The sequence below is a fragment of the Colletotrichum costaricense genome, assembly GCF_030867565.1.
Source record: "Colletotrichum costaricense strain IMI 309622 chromosome Unknown Scaffold_17.1, whole genome shotgun sequence".
Lineage (NCBI taxonomy): Eukaryota > Fungi > Ascomycota > Sordariomycetes > Glomerellales > Glomerellaceae > Colletotrichum > Colletotrichum costaricense.
This window is the reverse complement of record NW_026848246.1, coordinates 85,460-105,341: the sequence shown is the minus strand read 5'-3', so window position 1 is coordinate 105,341 and position 19,882 is coordinate 85,460. Positions and strand designations below refer to the sequence as shown.

The 19,882-nt window shown below is 54.1% G+C and overlaps 6 protein-coding genes across 6 annotated transcripts; 3 read left to right on the top strand and 3 right to left on the bottom strand.

Moving 5' to 3' along the window:
* Positions 1-555: 555 nt before the first annotated feature.
* CCOS01_13211 (uncharacterized protein) lies at positions 556-1,464 on the top strand (the record flags this gene model as incomplete). Its single annotated transcript, XM_060461357.1, has 1 exon — positions 556-1,464. The coding sequence occupies one exon, from the start codon at positions 556-558 to the stop codon at positions 1,462-1,464; it is 909 nt and encodes a 302-aa protein (XP_060307785.1).
* Positions 1,465-9,104: 7,640 nt separating this feature from the next.
* On the bottom strand, positions 9,105-9,542 carry CCOS01_13210 (uncharacterized protein; the record flags this gene model as incomplete). Its single annotated transcript, XM_060461356.1, has 1 exon — positions 9,105-9,542. One exon carries the CDS (start codon positions 9,540-9,542, stop codon positions 9,105-9,107), a length of 438 nt encoding a protein of 145 aa, XP_060307784.1.
* A 2,781-nt stretch (positions 9,543-12,323) lies between these two features.
* CCOS01_13209 (uncharacterized protein) lies at positions 12,324-13,595 on the top strand (the record flags this gene model as incomplete). Its single annotated transcript, XM_060461355.1, has 1 exon — positions 12,324-13,595. One exon carries the CDS (start codon positions 12,324-12,326, stop codon positions 13,593-13,595), a length of 1,272 nt encoding a protein of 423 aa, XP_060307783.1.
* A 757-nt stretch (positions 13,596-14,352) lies between these two features.
* Positions 14,353-16,413, bottom strand: CCOS01_13208 (hexokinase-1; the record flags this gene model as incomplete). The annotated part of the gene is made up of 3 exons (XM_060461354.1): positions 14,353-15,916; positions 16,033-16,050; positions 16,226-16,413. 3 exons carry the CDS (start codon positions 16,411-16,413, stop codon positions 14,353-14,355), a joined length of 1,770 nt encoding a protein of 589 aa, XP_060307782.1.
* A 1,250-nt stretch (positions 16,414-17,663) lies between these two features.
* CCOS01_13207 (uncharacterized protein) lies at positions 17,664-18,869 on the top strand (the record flags this gene model as incomplete). Its single annotated transcript, XM_060461353.1, has 5 exons — positions 17,664-18,104; positions 18,176-18,255; positions 18,326-18,372; positions 18,435-18,670; positions 18,726-18,869. The coding sequence occupies 5 exons, from the start codon at positions 17,664-17,666 to the stop codon at positions 18,867-18,869; spliced, it is 948 nt and encodes a 315-aa protein (XP_060307781.1).
* Positions 18,841-19,882, bottom strand: CCOS01_13206 (scavenger mRNA decapping enzyme; the record flags this gene model as incomplete). The annotated part of the gene is made up of 2 exons (XM_060461352.1): positions 18,841-19,748; positions 19,813-19,882. 2 exons carry the CDS (start codon positions 19,880-19,882, stop codon positions 18,841-18,843), a joined length of 978 nt encoding a protein of 325 aa, XP_060307780.1.

Below are 19,882 nucleotides of genomic sequence, written 5' to 3'. Positions count from 1 at the left end.
GCAACTTACATGGAATTCTTCATGGATTCATCATCGGTTCAGAAAACCCAGACAAATCAAAAAGCGAACGAATGAACACAGCATGTCTGTCGACTTGCGCCCTCTTCCGCGGCCTCATCGACGTCATGACGACAGCGGGGTATTTCTCAACGACCCCGCCAAAGCTCGCAACCTGCCCATAACTTTCGTTGCTGTCAGCACCCGAGATCAAGTTAGCTATATATGTCATATAAAAAGTCTTCAATAAAGTCTCATCAAAGTGCTTTAATGATTGAAAATACCAATATCGAGTACAGACGTGAAGGCTGGCGCGACTCACCATGTGGCCCAATGATGAATCATAGACCAAAAAAACCACCTAACCTCAAAAAACCTCACACGACATTCCTCACCTCTCAACTTCACTCATAAAACAAACCTACCTCAATCCGCATCCATCACCCTCGACCTCCATTCATCGCCATCACCAAACCCATGACCATCCGAACCCTCTCAACCCGCCGCATATCCCAACTAACCCATCACCTCCAATCCTCACCAAACTCATCGCGCACCATGTCCTCCTCCCCATCAACATCAAAAGCCTCACCAGGCCCAGCGCCCTGGCGCGCCCCCTTCCTCAAAAACGTAAACGACATGGCCTCACCAGAATTCAACCTCGCAACAATCCACTCCTCCTCCTCATCCTCTTCCTCTCTCACCCCCCGCCTCCGCACCGTAATCTTCCGCGGCCTCTGGGCCTCCCTCCCAGTCAACCCAAAAAACACAGCAGACCTCAACCCGCCCCTCTACGAATCCGACCTCCTGACCCTAACAACCGACGCCCGCATGGCAAAAGTGCCCGACTTCCTAACTTCCAACGGAGAAAAAGACGACGTCAAAAAATCAGGCGGCGGCGGCCCCGTAGAAGCATGCTTCTGGACCGACGCAAAAGTCCAATGGCGCATCCGCGGCGAAGCCTTCCTCCTCGGGCCGGACATCGACTCCTCCTCCTCCTCCGGCGCCAAAGCGCTCCGCGAGCACCTCCTAGCCCGCATGCGCACCGTCACCCCAGCAGACGCCAAACGCCGCCGCGAACAAGACATCCCCTCCGGCAAAACCGTCATCGGCTCCTCGGAACAGGACTGGTCCTTCGCCCGCGAGGTCACGGCGCACTTTGGAAACTTATCGCCCATGATGCGCGGCACGTTCAGGAACCCGGTCCCGGGGACGTCCCGCGCCGCGAACCCGCCCTCGGACACGCTGAAGCTGGGGCAAAAGGTCGAGGACCTGGAGGACGAGGTCGCGAGGGAGAATTTCCGGGTCGTGGTGATTGTGCCGACCGAGGTGGATCAGACGGACCTGAGCGCCTCGGAGGACCCGAGACGGTATCTGTACCGGTTTGTCGGGGCCGAGGCCGAGGGGAAGGAGACGGAGGGTGCGGAGAGGGTGAATGGGTGGGAGAAGATTGAGCTGTGGCCGTAGATGAGAGGTCTCGGTGACCATGATTGGATTAGATCCGTTGACTACTCCGTGTGCAAGGTAGAATCAAGACATCACTGGCTATAGACTTTACGGTCCAACAGGAGGCGTCGCAAGCTACCCAAAGAACATCATCATTCTGAGCCCATTTCACGCGCGCCTTCACATCATCATCGTACAATTGTTTGCGCCTCAAAACGTGGAAGATGTGCCAACGGAGCGCTAGCCTCAAGCAGCAGACCGAAAGTCCGAACCCCCAGGTCTTCGTACCTACCGAAACAACCCTCATAACTTGGTCAGACTCGTCACACAAAAAGCAGATGGCTGACTACCAAGTACTAGTAGGTACCATGTTGCATGTCGCACGTCGAGGGGGGAAAAAGTCAAGCTACCAGGCCGAGCCGTGCCGTGCTTACACCCCCTCTTCAAAGGTTCACCGGTCGATCAGAAGAGAGAGAGGAAAAAAAAAGAGACCGGACACATCATCCACATTGCGACTCTTCGCCCGAAGCAGGCCTTGTTCCCTTTGCTGGCGCTGTTGGAACAGGGGTGTGAGAGAGAAAGAGACTCTGAACGAGTGTTCCAACACCCAAGTCTCCGTAAGTAAGCTGGGCAAGGAGTGGTACTCAGCGGGCCCCAATGGCCGGCTCCCGTTTTAGGAAAATGGTACGTCCGATGGGATCTGCATGACTGCGCGGGATGGGAGATGTTCTCACGCATGTGAGAGGAAGGAGAGAAAGCAAAGTTCCCCATGAAGTCCGAGTTGGCGAATTGGGATCCTTGCGGATAGGGTCTTGCTGTTGCGACGTGTTGTGACCTGTAACTTGTCGAGGCCTGTTGGTCGAAAGAGTCGGCTGCCGGCGTATGGAGTAACCATCACTACTACACAGTAGATATACATGCATGTTTCCACGATACGATAGAGCCGCTGCTGGACGCGCGGGCTTGCGTGATCGCGATGCGGCGCGTACGTACCAAGTATGGTAACAATTCTCCGAACCATGGATGAAGCAAGGCGCCGAACGACGCGGGCATTGCTGCTTCCCGTCCGCGTCGGAAGCTTAGGTTCAATTTTAGTTTTGGTCTTTACTCTTCGTCAACGCGGCCTCTGGAAGGTCGGATACGGTCGGGTCGGTAGTCTGTATCCACAGCAATTCTGTCCCGGTGGGGGAGAGGAGAAACTCCAGAGGGAGAAAAAGGGTAAATTGAGCGAGGGAGAGCAATATCGACACAGAATCGTCTCGAAGACGGCCGCTCATGGATAGCCCTGCCACAAACCACATGGCACTTCCGATCAGAACAGCCAAGCTTGTACTCCAACCTCTTGCAAGTCAGCCGATCCCAGGCGAGCTTCAGAGGATAGAGGAGCGACTTTACGGGGTTGAAACGAGATGAAGAACACTTGTTGACGGTTGACCACGTCTGTTCTTCCCCCCATCCACCAAACTTGTTCCGTTGCTCGTTGCTACTGTAACGAAATCGACGGGTTTTGCATCCCGAATAGGGCGATCGCACCGATGAGCGGATGAACATCCCCAGTTCGAGTGGAAGCTCTGAGTGGGCGGACGCTAGCAGACGATAGCCACCAACCCCTCGAGAGCAAGAAAAAATCAAATCAAATCGTAAAGCCACAACTTCCCAGCCTGTCCCCGTCGCTAGTCAGTCAATTCCACATGGCAGCCATGATAGCTCTAAACCACAAAGGAGAGCGCTCCCCACTCCGGATCTGGCAGCGCTGCTTCCGCGAATACTTGGCGGGCGGCCGGCCGTCTTTCTGCGCGTAGCGTGATTACAGGGAGAAACAAGTTGACTAGGAGGTTAGGCGAAGGAAGAGAGCAGGGGCATCTTTCTCTCTCTTGTTTTCACTCACTCACTGTCCAGACTCCAGCAGCCTGCTTCCTTCTTGTTCCGGCGGGTCTTTCAGGACACGAGACACGAGACTCGAGGAAGGGCAGCAGATATCAGGCCATCCCCACGAAGAGGATATGCAGCCCCATGTGCGATGACAAGATGCATAGTATGTCTGTACTTCGTACTTCGAGGATATGCCCCGTTCGGCCCCGGGCCCCTCCCCTTCTTCGTGAATCGCGACGGCAATGGCGTGTTCAACAATTCGCCGTTTTTTTTTAAACCTCGCGTTAGAGGCAATACGGCGTGTCGGTTGAACGCGTGGGTATGTCAGGGCAAAAATGCAGCATCCGTCTATAGTTCGAGCTGCAGCTAGCGATCGGTATCCCCTGCGTGCTGTGGGTGACTCGGTGCCAGCTGCCACTAGACGGTTCCGTCCTGAGTATGTGATTGATGGGTTGTTGGCGGAAGCGCGCGGAGTTTCTTGCAACATCGTGTGCGCGCACTGCGCGAACAAGACGGGCCCTGTTCTGACTCTGGATTCGTCAATGGCCAGGGTCCCCAAACTCTAAACCGCGCGACGGGGCCAAGTTGTTTTCGTAAAGACGACGCAGCTCACTGAGCTCTAAACTCATAAATCACTGCGGAAGCTCCCCCGCGCGCGCTTCATCAGTTGTCTCCCACGTGCGTGTGAGGCTGTCGACGGCGCCGGATGCAAAAGGAGGCGGCGTTCCATCAGCGGTCGGCCCCTGATCATCTCCGCATCGTACAAGCCGATAGCCCCCCAACGAAAGACGATCCGGCACATGCATTGCTCGCCTAACCGCCGAGGCAGCATCACGAGATCAGGTGCCGTGAATCAATGGAGCTCGCTTGTGTTGATTCGTTGCCTCCTACTCCAGCGTGTCCCGTTCTTTGTCGACATACGACAGCTCGTAGGCTGCCAACCGATTCTATTGAGGATCCGCCTTGTTGCAGGCCCTTCTCCCTCCCGAAAAATGACTGTATCGCACCTCTCAAGGGGACGCTGCCACTCATGTAAGCGGTGCAGCTAGGGAAGCTGTTGGTGTGGATGGGTGGCCCCTGGGAGGTTTATATGCAGATGAGAGATGATTTCGTAGGATAGCTGCCACACTGTGAAGAGAACTTCAGATCGATCAGAGCTTCAAAGTGACCTCTGCCCCGTCATAATGAGCTTGCAAGTAAAAGCCTAGTTAGGAGTCAAACAGCGCTCGTGCCTCGTCCTCAGACACTTTAATTTGTCGACGCTGCAATTCGGCCAAGGTTCCTCCTGGATTATCTCGAACACGTACGCGTAGTCGCTTCGTCCCGCGGATCGACTTGAGTACCGAGTGCTATCCAGAACGTGTTCTGAAGAAAGAGCAGAGTTTCTTACTGCAGGTTGGCCAAAGGAGGAACAAAATGCTTTTTCCTACATGTGCTTCGGCACCTATGCTGCTTGCTCAGTGCACTGAGCCCTGTTACATTTGCAAGTCAGTTCCAACACGGACGGAGGTAGCATGCCGCAATGCGCGTGTTTTAAGGCTATGAGCGACAACATGCAGTGTCAAACGTCAGATTGATGACTTTCCTGATACGCAAGGCCACTCTTGCCCACCTGCGCGAGTGGAATGTAGTCTCTCTGAGATCGGACATGGCGCCGCATCGAACTCGGAGAAACCTGCCGCTCGTCATGGGATATCGCAAACCACGCAGCGGCCAATATGCATGTCGCCGTTCTCTGAACAAACTCGGGCGTGTGGGTGCTGGCGACGTCTTTGTATGGCTGAAGATGCTTCACCGTGGTTTTCGGGTCTGGTACCCAGTCCTCACCCTGTCGCCCTGCCGATGAGCTGCATTGCGTGTTCAATTCGTGAACTCTCAACGTGAACCAGGGTAAAGCTGCCCTTTTCTGCTTGCCGCAACATGGGACCGAGTTTGCAATAGGAGCTCCACCAGGACACATCTTCTCCAAGCCGTTTCCGCCCGCTATACTCGCGGCCGCGATGATACCGGAAGACTTGGCCGACTTGAACTTGCATTATAAACCCTCAGCTGCCCGCCCAGAGAGCTTGCCGCCACCGAATAAGGGGTCAGCGTTTGGAGGGTCAACTCAATGGCGCTGCCGCTTTCATGGAAACACAGGGCTGATGAACGCTTTATCGTTGGCAACTTGCAGACTTCCTGACGACTTATAGGCTGTACCTATGTACCTCTACTTCGTAAAATTCGGAGAAATAGGTGTACGAGCTGCTTTGGTCAGGATGGACTGGCGCATCTTGAGAGAACGGGGGTCTCCCTGACACCAGTATCGACTGTTTCGCGGGCACCTCTACTAATCGTCTCAATGAGTTGCCTGACTTTGCCCCGGTTGCTCCGGGCGGAGGGAGCCGGGCAGCTCGTTCGTTACAATTGACAGGCTGCCCGTCTCGTTGTGTTCTCATTTGACCGTTTCTAGTTAGACGGTCCGATTGGAGACTGACTGGGCCTTTGCTGCGTCAGAACATCAGTTGGCTGTAACCAACAAGTTTGCGGGGTAATAATGTGTTCAGCAGAGTTGACTGATGCGCTCACCGATTATCACCACACTGGCTAGACACACCCTATAGCGGGTTGTGTGTAGGCATAGATACAGACCGGTACGTCCATCCTCGGTAGTCCGTTTTCTCAGACCCTTCGTTGACAAACCCCGTGGAAGCCCGGACAAGGTGTAATTATCAGATCGGTAGCCGGGCGATTGTGGCTTGTGTCGTTAACCTTCTTCATCTATGAGTACGCGTGAATAAGCTCTTAACCGCGGACAAGGTCAGTGCCGCCAGCCACCTGCGTTCCCTCTGCCTCGCTCACTGTGAAGAGTATTCGACTTGTGTATCCGCAGTGCGTAGGCGACCGGCCTTGACGAACATTGGCATTGTCAGCCAAAAACACCAGCGATTCATCTTATGTATTACCCCGTAGACTTCTTTGAGCGAGAGCCCATATCGGGTGGCATAGGATGCGCAGGAGCCAAGAGCCAGAAGTGAAAAGACGTAGAACCAGTTGCTGGCGGTCTGGCAAAACCGCCAACGCATCAAAATAAAACTAACAGAATGAATGATGGGTCAGATGGTTGGGACTAGAGGCTGGCAGGCCGCTTGATCTGCAGCGGCATGCATGAGCAAGCGAGAGAACAAGGAGGCCGCAAGAGAGGATCGCACGCTGCAGGCATCGAGTGGATGGACAGGTGGCCGTTGGATGCATGAGCTGCAGAGACAGCGTCGTCTCCCCGCTTTGATTGATGAATGAGGGAGGCTGCGCCGGCCTCGTCCATCGGAAGTCTGAGGCCCGGCTATTGGCGTGATTGCGGTTCTCACCAACGAAAGCACTGAAGACGTGTGCGTTTTGTGATGGAGAGAACCCTCCTTTTGAGGCTCTGAGCGTCATTTCCGGTTAGTGTTATCAGCAGCGTTGGATGATTCGGCTTGGAGTTAAAGGTGCCACTGGAAGAAAGTGCCGTCGCATCCTCATCCAACTGCCATCAGCGTTGGGGACTGGACCCTGAACCTTTCTTTGCCTACCAATTGATGCTGTTAATAACTCAAGGCACAAGCCAGACTTGGACAGTTCTGCAGTGCAAGGTCACGAGCGGCGGACAAGGTTTGAGCTGCGAGATTGAACTCTCCGGGCGTCTCCTTTTTTGCCTCGCAATAATGTTAATCTGAGTTATCAGTACGAATGAAGTCGGGCAAATTCCCTAGGCGTGGTGAGACCCGAAATTGAAGCCGTTGACCAGCCGCCGATGGCCAGAATGAGCGTCTGGATAATGGCACGAATACCTACGGAGTCGAGGAGGAATAGGGCTAGCTAGTAGTGGCGATCGATGGGGCCCGTTGCTTTGAGATGTTTCATCCTTGCTTGTCTCCGCTAAATGATTTGTTCGAGAAGGCCTGGAAGACACTGTGTTTGGTCCCCTATCCGTACCAAGTACACTTTGTGGCTGCGGTCTGGAAGCTCGGAGCTGCGTTCGCCATGGTCGAGCGACTTACTGCCAGGAAGGGAGGGGAAGAACAAGAGGGTTGCAGCAGACTGTGATTTTCGAAACCGCTTTGAGGATCCAGAGGTTGAGCGATGAGGACTTCCCGGACGTATAGTGCGCTTGGTTTGGTTTCCAAGCATAGCTAGCAACTGAGCAGGACTGACGGCCAATATGGTATGATCCATGCCCTTAGCATCAACTCTTCTCGCTTTTCGATCCTTTCGGGCCTGCTTTCGTAGGCGGTTTTGTGTTGTCGTATCTGTGGTCGCCGATCTTCTCGGCCGGCAGCCGACACGGTATCTCGCATTGTCCGGCAGGCGGTATTCTTCCCGTGATAGACAGTTGAAATGGCACGGCCGCCCGAGAGTTTTGCAGTTTTGCAATTCAACAGCGCCGATCGTACACCAGCCAGTCGCAGGCTCTGATGTTAGGTTGTATTTAATTCCTTATTATTGGCGCTGTTAATAAGACCTCAAGCACGGACATGGCAAGGGCAGTCGATGGTCCACTGGCGCCCGTGCAAAGTTAACGGCGCAGACGGCACCGTATGTCGGAGCCACGTCCGATGTGAGAAACTGAGAATTTCTATGAAGGCTGGGGCGGTGACGGCTGCTGCCCAAGAAGGTTTGGTCGATGTGCCGAATTCGTATCGTGATAGGGCTAAGAAGGCACCACTAGGTGAAAACGCATTAGGTGCAAAAGAAGATTGACGACTCGTCATTTTCTTATGAGACTAGGTCTCGGGGTAGACCACTAGTATGTCTCTGATTAGCGCTGCTTGGGTATGTCGGGCATCCATCATTCCAATCGAGAAACACGAAGAGGAGCTCTGAGGCTTTTGTGAAGACTGCTTGAGCCCTGAGCAGCAAGGCAAGGCAAGGTAAGGCAAGGATGTCATGTGCTAGAGCCGATGCCTTTGTGTTGTCTCCAGAGACGGCTGATGGCGTTGCCCTCCTCATCAGAAAGGGCTGCGACTCGGCGGGGGAACAGGACGCGGACTCTGGGCGTCTGGTGTAGGTAGTGCAAGCAACGGCCGTAAACCTCCTCGACGTCGGGGGCGTTGCATGGTAAGTATCGTGTGGGTGATGGCCGGGTGGTCAGTCAGGTAGGTACATAGGCGGCCGGAGGAGGCGCTTTTCTGACTCTGCCACTTCCGTGCCGCACTTTGCATATTGCCGCAAGACGGTGCAGCTGCATGTCAGTGCTAGGCCGCCGGGGCTTGGCCATCCGTGGCCGTACACCAACGCCTCGATCGAAATCGGAAAGGTTGAGATAAGGTCAAGTACGTAACGTTGTGTCGGCCAGTCTGTGGAGAGCCGCTGTGTTATGTGAGGAGAAGTGTCCCTTCACACCGTTTTCAACAAGCAATCGAGAGTTGGATATCTTGCTGTGATTTTGGCCAATTGATGGCTGCACTGAGAATGACTGACTCATAGTGACGAGACTCCCTCATCGCTGTGATCAATGTGCAGTTCATCCGCGCCGATGAAAGATAGATCTCAGCTCCATGTTGTAAAAGCCTATGGTGGTTTCGTAGAGAAACATTCTGGCTTCTGCCAATGGCGAGATTGGCCGTACCTAGTTAGACTTTTGATAGACTTGTTGTGTGCGTGTGTGCGTACTTCGAGCCCCACTGTCATAGGTGGTCCCTGGCGGCGAGACATTAGATTGAACGTCGACCGTTGAGCCCACTGCCTCATAGCCGCCCTCACTAATACTCCATATTACTCCGTACAGGCAGCGTACATGGAAAAAAGCTGGCTGGGGTCGGGATCTGCAGCTATTGTGTTCGCGAATACGTTCCATGCGACGTGCCAGCGTGCCCATCACTTCTGCCGCGTTGAAGCCATGTGGGACGGATAGAGCAAGCGATGCAGAACACCACAACAAAGTGATATTCTCGCGGGACCACATTCTGTTCCTGAAGTAATGGCGGCCAGTCATTGAACGATAGCTCAATACGCCCCCAGTGATGACGGCTGGTTTCGCAGCGAGGGTACAGGAAGTGGTGGGAGACAGTGAAGTAGATGTTGCTTTGAATCGATATTCTCGACTTCGAAAGATTTGACTTGGAGGGTTGAAGGCTAGTGTAGTACAGTAGCGTACTGGGTAAGGGCCAGTGAGTGGCGGCAGGCCCCTCGTCAGAAAAGTAAAGCTCAAGATCTTCGCGCGGCGTGCGGCGTGCGGCCTGCAGGTGGATGGAGTCGCTAGTATTCATAGTGCCATGTACTATGGAGACGAGGCGGGCTTCAAAAGACGATGAGCCGCCATTCCCCCGTGTCAAGTCGTCGTCCAGTAGCCGCTGGCAGACATGGAGAAGTAGATGGACATGGATGTCCAGGGTCCTGTTTTTGTTGTGACCGAGAATGGAGATTTCCGATTCTCCCTTGCATGTGTGGACAGTGTGAGTGACTGAGTGCGTTCGAAACGATCATCAGATCAAGCGTGAAGCGTCCATCAAGTGTATGTAGACGGGAGTGTGAGATGTCAGAGCTGAGAGATTGGAAGGTACATCCGAACCCCGGCACCCGTCTTTTTTGAAGCCAAAGCCGAAGCACTTCAACTTTGTAGGTCGTATTGCATTGTAATCCGATTATTCGAAAGCGAGGCAAAGAGAAGCGTGGACGTTGACGTTGACGAATCCAATGAGACGAGATGAAGATGGAATACTCCGTACGTACCTTGCCTTACACCGTTCGTGGGTACGTACTGCAGGATACTCCGTGTCCGTTCCTTCCATCTTGATTTTGAGATGCTGAGGCAGCAGGTGGTGGTGGTGGTGGGTGTGACCTGGAGGTGAGGTGTTTCCAGTCTGCGGTACAGACTCACAGAGTACGTACCGTCCGGTTTCTTCCCTACCTACCTACGTAAGTTGTGCGCTTCTTTCCTTCTATCCGTCCTTCCACCATTCCTTCCCTTCCCTTCCCTTCTCCTCCCCTTCCCGTCCGTTGTCCCCTTCCCATTTCTATCATCCTTCATCCATGGCTCCTTCTTCCTCACAGTGACAACAGTACCCCCGTGAGGTCCCCCTGTCTTGCGGAAAGAAGGTACGGGCATGGGAACGTACCGCTCCCTCCTATGCTGACAACACGCCCCTGGTGTGGAGTCTCCGTGTGTTCTCTTGGCCCTTGCCCGGCCTGCCACCTCCTCACTCGCTCTCTCCCGTCTCCAGTCTCCAGCCCGATGCGATGCAGCGGTGGTCCTTCCTTGCCCTCGTCCGTCCCTTCTCCTCATCCACCCCTCCCCCCTGCTCTCTAACGATGGGACTCCACGTTGGCAGTACGTACCTCAAGACTCTGGTTCCATCTCAGGTCCTCTCCTCCCCTCCTCCTCTTCTCCTGCTTTTTTGCACTGGCTGCATTTGCTTTGCATCCTCTCTGCATCGCTCTCGCATACTCCGTACACACACCTACTAAACACACGCATTCTGGCACACATAACAAGTACAGTATACACAACACACGCAGCAAACCTTACACAGAGAGAAACAGACGAATAACCGTACCTCTCTCTATTTGACGGCTGCCTTCTCTACCGCTCTTTCTCTCCCCTCTCCAATCTCCTCCTGAGCTGTTGAACAAAGTCCCTGGGTTCCCCCGTTTCCCGCCCTGCCACCCCACCATCCTTCATTCACATCGCACAACTCGGGGTTCCCTCTCTTCCTCATAATTGATGCTCCCTCTTCCATCTTGTCTCGTCTTTCTCTGTTCTTTGTGCATCATAACGTAGCCTTTGGGTGTCCCCCTCTCCACCATCTTCCGAAGCATCTTCTGAAGCAGATACACATCTGTGCCTCTGTCTTCTTGCAGAATCATCTGCCTACAAACCTCGCCACAAACCTCCATACGGCACAACATCCGCGCCATACCTTACAGATACACGGTAGTCTTTGTTTGAGACCCTCGATCCAGCCGTTGAGATCGAAAACACTACGAGTCTTCCCCCCTGCCGACTTCCCCCCTTCAGACTCCAGAGTAGCATCAAGCCGCCTCACCTCGACAAACAAGCCGCCGCCGAAATTCTCCTCTTCACCTTTCCCCTCCCAGCGCTAGCGGCTTCTGTTAGTGCCATTGAGTCCTTGACCCCCATACCTGGCCGCCAAGCATACGAAGGCATAGAAACGGTACATCCATCCACTTGGCCGCATTTCACACATGAGCGACACCGACCTAACTCTCTTCTGATCCTCGTAGGCTTGTAGTACGGATACCCATACCTTAGCCTCTGTCCCCCCCAAACTATCTTCCTTACCGACGCTTATTACCTGCCTATCCATCCACCGATCCATCATCCTTCATCATCCACATACCTTACTTTATATCTCACCTACCCTTTTCCACCCTCGTCCACATTTCCCATCAATCCGAGGCTTGGACACTTCCCGTGCAGATCTCGCCTCTGCTTCTAGTTGCCGATCACACTCGTCCAATTACGGCTCCTTTTCTACCGACGCCTTTAGCACAGCATTCCTCACCACCTATTTTACTGTCTGTCGCTTTCTGCCCGACTCACTTTTGCTACGTCTTTGCCGGCACGACACCGCCGCTAGCCTCGATTCTGATTGCCGCCCAAGTCCAAGCGCAAGGCTTCTTTTTTACTCTTTGCTCTAGCATCGCCTGCTGTAGGAATCATCGACTATTGAGCATCTACCGACTTTGGAGATTGTCGCACCACCACACTCGCGCGAGAGAAGGATCTCTAGATACGCCGACGCTTGCTGGCGGACCATGCTTCACCCATAAGCGCGTCGATCTCTTCCTCTCTTCCTACCATTCCCTGTCGACGACTCTGCAACGCCGATCATCGCCCCAGAATCCACCAAAGAATCCCCTCAAAACCTGCTTCATTCGCTGCTACGTTCCATTGCTGGACAGCATCCCGATTCAAACCTGCCACACTTTCTACAACTAGACGTTGAGGGTCCCCAAACACTCAACGCCTAGTACTCGCTGTAGCAATCACGGCCAGCTCACAAAAGGACGAAGACCAAGACTTGGTCATGGACGCCCTCAAGAACATCGCCAACAACGTCCCCGATTGGCTCAATCGTCTCGACGAGCTTGGGGACCAAATAGACCAACGTCAAGTTGAGCTCGCTGCCCTTGGTGCAGACAGCTCGTCGCGATCAATCAAGAACCGCGGCTCAACCGAATCACTCAAGCCAAAGGACGAACCCGCCAATGCTATCCCTCCAACCGACGACGAATTGAATGCGGAAAAGGCCGACGCTCAACGAGCCGCTGGCGCCAAGACACCTCCCCAAGACGAACCGAAAAGCAACGATCAACCCTCTAGCCCAAGCAGCGGCACGCCATCTGCCCTCAAGAAACAAACCGAGCAAGCAATGGCCCTGGCACAAGCTCGAGCTCGTGCTATAGTAGAGAAGAGACCCCGACCGAATTCCGTCCTTTCAGTTGAGGAAGGCGCGCCGATCAAGTACCGATCACGAAAACTGGTCATGGTCTACTACGACAGCTATGTGCAGCTCTTTTTTGAAGAGCTAGTCAAATTTGTGTCAGCTAGCCGCAACCTGATGCGCAAGGCCAAGATGGCAGCAAAGGTGGCACAGATTCGTCGCTTGGCGGAACAAGAACTACCCGAAGACGAAGACGGCGATAAGGCTGGCGATCTCCAGCCAGATACCAATACCAGTGCCTCCGACGCGCTGCCGTCCTTGCGGTACATGAGCACAAGGCGGATGGGACCCGGCGGTCGGAGGGGTCCTTCATTTACGAGAGCCGGACAGGCCGGCGGTGGTGGTGCAATGATGGGTGATGGGGGCCCGGATGCCTACGACGAGCTGGACAAGTGTCTTGAATACGTGCAAAATCAGTGCGAGCACGCGGCACACCAGTTCCTGCGTGATGGAGAGTGTTCAGAAGAAGTTAGCAACATTCAACGTCGGTTGGCGGAGACAAAGGAGCTAGCCCTGAAGGAGATGGAGCGAGTCCAGAAAGAGGAGCCCGAGCTGCTGAAGGCGGCCAGCGAGGCGAACAAGGTGCGGACTCTTCGACCAACGAGCATGCGGCGGGAGCTCACGGCCGCCAAGGACAGCAACCCACCCATCACACCTAGGAAGCTCGAGGTTGATGCAAAGATTGAGGCCGATACCAAGACTCCAGTTGCTAAGACGATCGAGGTGGACATGTCAAAGCCACTTGAGGCAGACGATGGGCCGATTGAGGCCGACAACGACGAGGGCATCGACGACATGGAAATCACCCTGCCGCCTCGGCTGAACTATCGATCTACGAGGGCGATGCGTGGCTAGACGCCATCATCGGATATTGCAACCCATTTACAAAAGGCATATTTCTGTTTTCTTTATTTTAATGAATGAAACGGCCTCACCTGGGGATAAGAAGAGCATTGACTGGGAGGCAACGAGAACCAAAACGGGGGCGCGGGGGGAGGGGGGGTTGGTAGGCACGTGGACTGAAGAGGGTCAAAAGATTTGCCGCCGATGATATCGAAAAACAACATGCATAGCATAGCGTCTGCTTCTTCACCATCGCTCGAATTGCATAGGAGGTCGCTTGCGTCGTACATATTTGAACTGAGGAGGGATTCTTTCTGGAAAGAGAAAGAGATGGCGAGAGAGTTGGGTTTACTGTGAAGCACAAGGCGAGGGAATCACATTTTATTTTACTGTCTTTAATAGTACGGAGAAGAGGACGGGCCTCGAGTCAACCGTCTCGGGTACAGCAGCAGCAGCAGCAGCAGTGTCTAGCTGATCTGCCGAGTCAATCGAAAGGTTTCTTGCATCATGATGATGTCTGCTTGTTGAGTTCGTGCCCTGTATGCCAGTCTATTGATGTATTATTCCATACTCTGCTCCGTAGAGTAAGTGCGTATTCGTCATCCATACGTGAAAGGCACTCCCGATATGCTTCATCCCATCTCTCCGTTCTCTCGTTCCTTCTCAAGATGATTATACCTCATGGTACAGCAGGTAATTGAGGCGGGCGGATAACCTCTCATCCACACGACTGGAGCCAAGTCTTTATGTCATTTCCCTTCTCAACATACTATGTTTCTTGCCGAAACGTTTTCCTCGTGGCGGCCACGAGGATTCCGGCGCCCTTGATCCCGCCGTCATGGCAAGGGCTCAGGACGATTCTCACCGGCAGAGGCGACTGTGATTCCGGCCCGCCCGCAGAGTATTCTAGCTTCACGATCTTGTCCAAAAAGTCTTGTGTGTCGGCGAGGTAATCTTGGAAATGGGAGATGCAGCCACCCGTGTAACCGACACCTAGCTCCATACTAGGAGGAATGCCTTGCTTCCGCTGCTGGTGGTGGTGATCGTGTTGGTGGTTTTCGTCTTGATGATGATGGTGGTGGCCCTTTGGGACAGGAGGTGGTACGTCTTCTGCGAATTTTAAGAGGGCGAAGGTGGCGGCTGCGACGATGCCTGCGGCACGGATCTCGATTGCTTTTGCGATGTGGTAGAGGGCTGCTGCGATTGTTGGTGTCCATTGGAAGGGGGTGGATGGTCCCGTTCCTGCTTCTATCTCTCCTACTGGGAACTGCTTTTCCAGCATCGACTGTAGAGGGGACGGGTCGGAAGGATTGTCATCGGCAGGTTTAAAGTGGCTCAGGAACGTCGTCGTCAGCGCGTACCTCGTGAGCAAGCCTTCTGGTAATGAGGATTCGTCGAAGCCAAGAACGGTACGGAGGTAGTCAACTAGAACGAGGCGACCCAGCTCGCCGAGATAGCGGCCGGCCGTCATGTATTCCAGGGGCTGGAAGCCAGCAATCTCGCCCGGTCCGACGAGGGCTTCGTCAAGGGCTGTGTCCCATGCTGTGATGAAGCCCAGTTCGCGTAGGGGTGGAGCCGTACCGCGGATGCTCCATTCCGTGTTCACGGCGATACGAATGTGGCCGGCGGGTTCGCCAGGGAGGGTACTCACGGCTTCGGGCCATTTTCCGGGGCCTAGAGCGGTGAGAGGAAGGGAAATGGTGGCATTGCAGCCTGTACCGACGATGAGGCCCATGCTTGCCTTTTTGATAATGAGGGACGGTGACTTGAATTCAGACTTTGATTTTGTCTTGGGACTGGACTTGAACTCGTCAAATAGATAGATGAAGGTGATTAGTGTTGAGACGGAGTCGTTTGATATAGCGGCGGCGTGGATGGGGGGCAGAGGGCTGCTGTGGATTCCGTTGGATTGGGCATTGCGAGCTTTGTCGTAGCCCCTGATGAGCAAAGGACCTAGCGTTGCGTAGCCTTTTATACTGAAGCCTTTGCCCATTGTCATGATTTGCGCTTCGGCAATAGAGCGCTGAATCATGGGGAAGCTGAAAGTGATACCCATGGGAATGGACTCATCATCATCGGGCAGGAGGGACTCCTTGCGGGCATTGCGGACGACGGATGCAATACGGGCGCCAATCCAATCGAAGAGGAGCTGGGGATCCCCTTTGGCATCTGCTTTGACGCGATCGTCTATGGGCCATGCTTCCTCTTTGAGTTTGAGGGTTGATGAGGATGAGGCCCCATTGGGCTTGGGCTTGGATGAGGTTGTCTTGTTGGTGTCTGTGGAGTATTTGCGCCCGAGCTCGACGAGGCCTACCCTCAGATTCGTTCCGCCGCTGACGTGGAGGTTAGCGATTTGATTCATTCTTCAGAGAAGCCTTGCAACATGGCGAGATGCGCATTGAGGGAGACGGTTGGAAGAGCTTGTTTGGGGAGGGCGCAGGCAACGTACATGTCGATGGCCAAGTGTCTATAATGCGTCGTTAGCTTCAGTATCAAAGATGGCAATCCACACACCAATTTCATCACAACTTTCCACTACTCCGGGTAATTTGAAAGGGTTCTCTAAAAGAGATGACTGGCATCTCAGGAAGTTGGGCGGAGTCGAGAAAGAATCGAGGGGTTAAAGGAGGGAACCATCATACCTTCCACGACCTTCCTGGCTGACATGTCGTAAGATGGACTCTGAGATGGGCGTGGAGAGGAACTGATCCTGGGCGTGAAGAGCGAGGTCTTTGAAATTGGACAAGAAAAGGCTGGACAGTGTATGAATCTTGTGGGCATCGACCTGGAGGGGCTGCAGGAAGTGCTGCAGGGTAGAGCCGGGATCCATGTCGTTTGTGCTCAAACGCGGGGGTCGGTGGTGAGGCGTGAGTGAGGCGCGAGGCGACGAGGCGATGAGGCTGTTTCCTACGATTGTGTGTCTGTATAATGATCTGTAGTTTTGTCTACTGTGTATGTCACTCTGCAACCCTTGCTTTGCTTCGCCGGGTCCAAGGCCGGTTGCTTTGCTGGACGGGTGTTCGTTTGCGGATTAGGTAGGTATGCTCGCTTGGGTGGCTGAAATAAAGCTTTACAGGCAGAGAGTGGAAAACGGCTTCGTTGTCGGGAATAAAGAAATCTAAAAGTTGACTCTGACGTTTGAAGTTGCGCAATGTGTGGAAAAGGAGATGGGAGAATGACAATATGGAGCATTGAGTATGGAGCAGGGCACGTTACACTCAGCTGAGATGCGCCTGCTCCATCATCCACACCTGATGTCCTTGCCGTTGTAGCTCAGCCCAGAACAGGAAGGGGAGAGGTCCTCTCCTCAGTGGAAACTTGAAAGCAACAGCGGGCCACTGAGTCACTTGCTCCAGATAGGTACATATGACATGGAGCTGCACGGGTACTTTATCCAGGTACCGTTACCACCTCATACTTGCTTGACATATTTCATACATTCAGCATCTCTTCTTGTGGTTTCTACGAATAAGTGAGAGGTTTTTTACTGTTCAGTCAACACAAATAAGATCTGATGAGGTCAGATGGGTAGGTACAGTCGAGGGGCAGAAGGACCTCGCACTGTTACATCAGCGCCAATGGACCCTCCCGCACCTGACGATGGAATGCAACAGCTGATAAGATAAGGCAGTGAGGAGCTGACGGGACGGGAGGTTCGCCAGGAACAGGAAGCCCCCCGCTGTTGCCCGTTGATGCTGATGGCGTGCCGCTGGACGCGGAGCTTACAAGGTGGAGATATAAGAGTACTTTGTCATTACGCTACACTTCACTGTAATCTCATGTACTCTGATAATCTCGTCCAGCGTTTCCCCATCCAGCTAGCGTCGACGTTCCACCAACGTCCGCTCCGTCGTTGCTAAGGGTCTCTCCGTAGAGATCCTAGACTCCTATTGGCTGAAGAGTGCATTGTGCATTGCGCGCACCCTGCGTCTCTGTCGCAATCTCACAGACACACATACACCAGTGCCAGTGCCAGTACACCACCACCACCACCACCACCACCCCTCGCGACGTGATCCCGTCATTACTAAACTCTGCTTCGGGGGGACCTCTCGAACACCTGCAGCTCCTCTTCTCCAAATGGGGGCGCATCGAGGCTGTTCAGAACACCGCTCCGTCTACCGTCAACAGCGCCAAGAAGAAGAAGCTCGATCCCAATTTACTATCGACCCGACGACTACGACTAATCTCGCATCCCAAACTCCTTCTCCGTACCGATACCCCGAGTCCGAATATCCCGTTGTCATGGACGAAAAGCGAGACTATTACGGATACCGCACATCGACACCTCCTCCCTACCCGGCCATGTCTGCGCGGATGACCCGGAGAAGAGGCATCTTGCCCGCCCTGGCTATGGCTGTCTTGTTCGCCTACTCTCTGTGGAATTACCTGCGCCATCCCTTGAGCAGCAGCACTAGCAGCAGCAATACTCGCATCGTGCCTCAGGAGCCGCCGGTCGAGGTTGCCAAGAGCTTGGTGCCTTTGGAGGCGCACATTATGAGCAAGTGTCCGGATGCGAGGGTATGCAATACTCCATGTCGAGATGACATTTCTATGATTGAGGAGAGGATGCTAATGCCATCCGTGTTTAGGACTGCTTGAGAGATTTGGTTCTGCCTACCATGGTTAAGTCCCTCGACAAGGTCAATTTTACCCTTTCATATATCGGCACGTAAGTAACGACCCTCCTTCTGGGCTCTGCAATGGCCGACGACACTGTGACTGACGATGCCACTATCCAGACCGACCGAAAATGACGGCGTAGACTGCAAGCACGGCCCTGCTGAGTGTACGTTTGCTCTTACATAAAACACAAGCCGCACTACATGTGAATGCTAACCTCGACGACAGGCATGGGAAACATTATTGAGCTTTGCGCCATCCATCTCTACCCCGATCCCAAGATCAACCTCGGATTCACCATGTGTCTTACCCGTGAATACAGCGCCATCCCTGACCGTACTCTGGTCGAGGATTGCGCTCTGGAGCACGCCATTGACATCAAGGCCCTTGACGACTGTGCTACCCAGGACGATGGTGGCTTCGGCGTTGGTATGCTGCGTGACAGCGTCCGCCGGAGTAAGGATGTAAGTCTTGCCCACATTTCCCTCCTATCTCATCTATGTCTAATCAACTGTATAGGCTGGCGTCACCAAGAGCTGCACCGTCCGTCTCAACGAGGAGATTTACTGCATCCGGGACGGCGGCGAGTGGAAGGACTGTCCGCACGGTGCCGGCCCTAACGATCTTGTCATCGCTATTGAGAAGTTGTACCGTTCTGCTTAGAGTTTTTGAGGGGCTCGTACACCTCTGTCCATAGCTCGCTGGCTTCGCCAAGTGTGTAACTTAGTGCAATACCATCCATACCCGCCTCCTCATCTCCCTTCATGATCTCGAGCGTCTCCACGATGCTATCGAGACCAACGGCCTTGCCGACCGCCTGCGTCGCGCCGGCTTCCAGCTGCACGTGTACAATGTGAGTGTGGAAGTGGTAGTACGTCGGCTGGTAATGGACGTAGAGCTTGAGCTGGTCGATCTCGATGTCGGGGTACTGCTTCACCGTCGCAGCCAGCAACTTGGCCTTCATGTGCTGCAGCCAGGGGATGTGCTTCTTGCGGAGGTCGCGCAGGGACCAGATGTCGCGGCGCTCGACGAGAGCCAGCAAATGGAGGCCCTCGATCGTCTTGCGGTCCCAGTTGAGGTCCGGGATGAGCAGGAACCCTTCGTCGCCTTGGGTTCCGAGCTGGGTGCGGTAGATTACGTCTTCGACTTCGGTGCGGCCTTCGATGATGTTGAAGACCCAGTCCAGCCGGCCGTCGCCGCGCTTGCGTTGCATGTAGGGGCGGATGTGGGAGGCGTAGAGCTCTGGCGTCTCTGTGACGAAGCGGACGCCTTGTTTGCTGTATTTTTTGATGTGGGCGGCGGTGCAGGGGTAGATTAGGTTTATTTTGAGGTCGGCGAGGGAGGTGTCGGTGGAGGTGGAGGAGGTGTTGGCGAGGTACCAGTGGTAGATGTCGTTTGCGCCTAGGTTCGTGATGGAGGACAGGGTTGTTGGGGTTGCGGCTAGGTAGGAGGGGTCGGCTGGGAAGGGGGCGCGTTCGAGGATTAGGAGGGCTGGGTTTGAGTCGATCGTTCCGAGGAGGGAGGTGCGACGGCCTGCTTGGTCTGGTGAGGGTATCGTCAGTGTTGGCGCCCGGGAGTTTGTGGTGGCGGTGTGGCTAGATCATACCTTGGTTGAGGACGCGATCGAGCTTGAATTTAGGAATTAAGGCCTCGGCGTTTGCTTTAACGTCTGCCAT